General features: G+C 28.3%; 1 protein-coding gene across 1 annotated transcript in view; it reads right to left on the bottom strand.

Moving 5' to 3' along the window:
* LOC113363127 overlaps window positions 1-4744 on the bottom strand; it is an 8409-nt gene extending 3665 nt beyond the window's left edge. The window contains exons 1-3 of the mRNA XM_026605613.1: window positions 4618-4744; window positions 4082-4435; window positions 3634-3986 (exon numbers count right to left, since the gene is read on the bottom strand). Coding sequence (XP_026461398.1) covers window positions 3634-3986; window positions 4082-4310 — 582 coding nt within the window. The 5' untranslated portion in view covers window positions 4311-4435; window positions 4618-4744. The remainder of the gene's footprint in view (window positions 1-3633; window positions 3987-4081; window positions 4436-4617) is intronic.
* Between the last annotated feature and the right edge of the window lie 245 nt (window positions 4745-4989).

Here is a 4989-nt window from a genome sequence, read left to right as displayed (position 1 = left end):
TTAGTAAATTGATTACTAACGTCTCTTCATTTGGTGGCAGCGGTGGGATCCAACTCCGAGATAAGAGTGCAAATTAATAAAATAAAATAAAAAAAATTAAAACAAAAAGTGTGTGAAAAATAAGCAAACTCTTAAAATTATCAAGTGATACAAAAATAAAGTGCATCAATTAAAATCGATGAAAATCTATATAAAATCATCAAAATAATTCTAATAAAAATAATAACTGGAAGATTTAATAAAAAGAATAATAACAAGTTCAGAAGAAGATTTTGAAGTTTAAAACGTGGGACCAAATCAGGACTTAAATCTACAACCCTGGAGCGACGATCAAGGTGAACAAAACCCTCTATCATAATCAAAAGGAATTCAAGAAAATATTAAATCCATTGCTATTCCAGCTCCCGCACAATTTCAAAGTTTTTGCCACATACCAATAGAAAATTTAGAATTTTATTACGATACATTTTCAGAGACACCGACATCAAATTAAAAATTTTTATGACAAATTATTGAAAACCTAACACCGGATGAGATGATAAGTAAGATCTTAAAACCAATTTCATAGATCACAATATACGGGAGGTCATCTGGGCCATAAAAAAACGTTCAGCAGAATACGTAGTATATACAAATGGCCAAAGATGCGAAAACAAATTAAATCATATGTAAGCAAATGTCCTGATTGTCAAAAAAAAAAAGTATGTAAGAAAACAAGGCAACCTTTAGTTATAACAACAACAGCCCGCGAGCCTTTCGAAAAAAATTGTATTGATATTTGCGGCCCTTACCCCGTTTCTGACTCCGGAAATAAATATTTGTTGACATTTATATGCGACTTAACGAAATATGCAGGCGCCATCCCCATTTGTAATCAAGAAAGTTCGACAGTCGCAAATGCATTCGTTTCAGAAATTATTTTTAAAATTTGGCTTTCCTAAGGAAATTCTATCTGGTCAAGGCACCACGTTTACTAGCAATTATTCAGGACGTTTGCAAATACTAAAAATTAAAAAGATAACAACTTCCCCGTACAGACCTGAGTCGAATGGCTCTTGTGAAAGGATCCATAGGGATTATGTTCAAAACTTGAGATCTTATATTAACAAAACCCAAACAGATTGGGACAAATGCATAAAATACGCAGTTTTATCCATAATACAACTATACATAACGCGACAAATTACACACCTTTCGAGTTAGTTTTTGGTAGGAAAATAGAATTACCACTGTCTATAGCAAAACTATATTTCAATATAACTACGACACTTACGTTAATGAGTTAAAATCGCGGTTATCGCACGCGAATAGTTTCGCTCGACAGAATTTACTGAGTAATAAAGAAAAAACTAAAAGTAACTATGATCAAAATTTGAATCCTGAAACCTTTGAGATCGATGAGTATGTGCTTTTGAGAGATGAAACTCCGTATCCGCGGCGATGCAAAAAACTTTTGCCCCTATGGAAAGGTCCCTTTAAAATATTAAAAACCGATAGTATAAATAGTACCATTTTGATCCATAATAAACATGTACAAGTGCACAACAACAAATTGAAAAAGTTTATACCAACGAGAAAAGTAACATAATCTTTATCAAATTTTCTAAAAAAAAAAAAATCTTATTATTGAATTCCATTTAATTAATTTGATAAATCTCATAGAATAATGTTAATTATCACATAAATCAAATTATCAATTAAATTTTATTGATTAAATAATAATAATAAAAATAATATTTCTTTCACAAATAAATTAAATCTAAAATATGTAATGTAAATGTAAATCTAGAGAATTTAAAAAAAAATAGTCCAATTTATAATATTAATGTTAAGGTTTAGCTAAGTGTTTGATTTACTAAAATATAAATAAAAATGATGTCTTTAGTTGTTATATCCTTATGTATCAACTCATAGTTATTAAGATAAAGATTTTAGTTATTAATGTACCAGTTAATTACAACCTGAAATTCGCTAATGTTATGTAATAAGCCGAGGACGGCTTAATTTTCACGATGGAGGTGTTGAGAATTGTGTTCTTTATAATTATAAATAATAGTCATAAGTAAATTCCTTTGAACGATGTATACTCCCAAGTAACTGTAAATGTTGCGAATATTTTGTACATCTGCCAGACAACCCTTAATAAAAGTTTATGATAGCTCATGTACCTTCGGCGAGCTATCATAAAACTAGAAATATTGGAAATATTTTAAAAATGTAAAAATATAAGTTAGTTAGTCCTGAACTCTTGAACAAGCAACAACTGAAATATTATAATAAAACGATAAATAAATTTTTGTATCTAAATAAATTCTTTGATTTCACACACTTCCCGAAGAGCTACAAATGTTCCAATTCTCGTATTCAAAAGTATTCAAAATAAAACCCTAATCTACTCAAGAATTATTAAAAATTGGTTACATTTAATTATTAATTAGTAAATTGATTACTAACGTCTCTTCAATATATATGATACGTTTAATAGAGAACGTAGTGTAGTTGAGTAAATAAAGTGATCAATAGATTGTGTTTATAATAAATATGGTAGAGTTAACATATATATATATACATCAAAGAATAAAAAGCAAAGATTTATAAATTAATCTTTAATTCCGAACGTTTCGACATTCAATTTAATGTCATCATCAGTGGATATTAACGTTGGTAGGTTACATATAGAGATGTGTACACAACACTAGAAATTAGCACTAACATTTATACATCTAACTTGTCAACACAATGAATTTTTTTATCATTTTTTGTATGGTGCAAAAAGAAAAATGATAGTTTAATTTGAACAAAAAATGTGAGTAAAGTTAAGTCATTTCTGCCACGACTTGTGTACTGTGCAAGGTCCGAGGCTTATGTCTGTGGCTCAATAGCTTTTCACAAAATTATATTCTAGTTACATAGTTTTCATAATTTTTATTGAAGATTGAATCTTTGTTTTTTCTTTTCTTTGTTTCATGTATGGGCCTTAAACAACTTATCCATATATCTCAACATCAAAATTAACTACTAAATCACACACACACGCATACACACACATATATATATATATATATATATATATATATATATGTTTTTTGAATTAAGAACTGCCTATCTTCTGCAAAAATATATTTAATTTTTAATCATTTAATTCTACATTTCATAGTTATGATATGTGTCGTTTTTTATAAACTACATAACAAAAAAAATTAATAATTTATTATTCATTATTCAATTAACCTAATAACTATTTGGAAAATGTTTAGTTAATAAGATAAGAAATAAATTCATTAATTTTTAAAATTATAAAATGTTATACACATATATGAATTTTTTTTAATTATGAATAGTACACGAAGGGAACATCCCATATCTCGTAAAATGTCGAATAAAATAATTGCATACATAAATACACTTGCAGGCAGGCAGGCAGATATATATATATATATATATATATATATATATATGCTAACATATACTCATATACACATCACATAAAACAATTGAATACATTGTAGCTGTATTTTCATTAAAGAAAATTGACATGTCAAATACTAAATATTATAGTTTGATTTTGCATACAATATTTGAATCAAGTAATCAATTAAACAGTTACAAAAGTAATATTCAGAGTTATTTTACAAGAGAACGAGTTTTTGCTTCATCTTGACATGATGTTTGACGATACTTCTTTACTTCATTTATATAAATAGCCCAAGGATCAGTTGATTTGTTATCTTCATTTACTTCATCCACTTTTGCTTTTTCAACTACACCAGTTTTTAAAACCTTTCCGCCACGCCTTCTTCCTACTATTGGAACAGGTAAATTGTTTTGTGCTGTTTTGCATTTGTTGTACTTGTCCATGCATTTGTTGAACATTTCCAAAAAACTTCCATCATTTTTGAACACTGACTCAATCACTACTTCTTGTTTCCGTTCTTCTTTGTATTCAGGCCTAATTTCAAGCTTTGTGCTATATTGCTTACTAATCTCTGTGTCCACAAGGTTGCTTGATGTGCTGGGAAAAGGCTCATGACAGATGTTTTTTGAACGGGAATGATTTCTAAGTTGTGAACTTTTTCATTACTATGAGAAAGTTTGAAATCTCTGTTTGTATTTTTTTTACTAGAAAATCTATCATGTGAATCAATTCTATCATATGAACGACTACGAGATCTTGAACGATGCTTTGATTTAACATGATCTTGATTTTCTCTTCTTTTATTGTAATTTTTATGATCACAATTGTGTTTATCATTTGAGTCACTTCTAGACAGATAACTACTATATTGGTGACTATTGGTTGATTTGCTCATTTTTTGTTTACAAATGCCAAAGTGTCAAATACGAATTTTATTTTGATTCACTTTAAAAATATGTTCCATTTAATAAATGAGTATACAATATGGTATTCTTAGACGTATTCTAGAGCTCGATAAACCTATAAAAAACACTTCTTGGTGTAGTTACAACTTGTTGACGAATTGATACATTATAAATAGATGACATTATTTGTTTTATTTGCTAAATTACAAAAAATTAACGTGATAATGTACAAATCTAATTAAAACCATATATTTTAAATATCTACAATCATAAAATAATGTTCAGTATTTTACAAACCTGATAATCTAGATATAAGTAAGAACTCTCCAATTAATTGTCTATCAAATGCGCGTAAAATAGCCTCAATTTACGTCAAAGTCATTTATATAATATCTCCAGAGAGATAGCAAAAACCCTATTCGCTATGTGTGCGACTCATGGATCCTAGACCAGCGATGTCCAACCTAAATTACTCTTTGAGCCAACAAATCTGGAAACTAGTGGTGCATGGCATCGCGCCTTAAGGCAATTTGATGGAACTTCTCGTACCGTAATTTCAAACTTATAAAAGCTTTAATATTTTTGAAAACTTTGAAAAAATTAGATTTTTGAGAATCTTGAAATTATTGAAAAAAAAATGACTTTTTTGAAAAAAATGTTTTTTTTGTA

Source organism: Ctenocephalides felis, unplaced genomic scaffold (assembly GCF_003426905.1).
Source record: "Ctenocephalides felis isolate EL2017-DRISC unplaced genomic scaffold, ASM342690v1 CF-g0.4_SCAFFOLD_00273, whole genome shotgun sequence".
Taxonomy (NCBI): Eukaryota; Metazoa; Arthropoda; class Insecta; order Siphonaptera; family Pulicidae; genus Ctenocephalides; species Ctenocephalides felis.
This window is presented reverse-complemented; position numbering and strand designations above follow the sequence as displayed.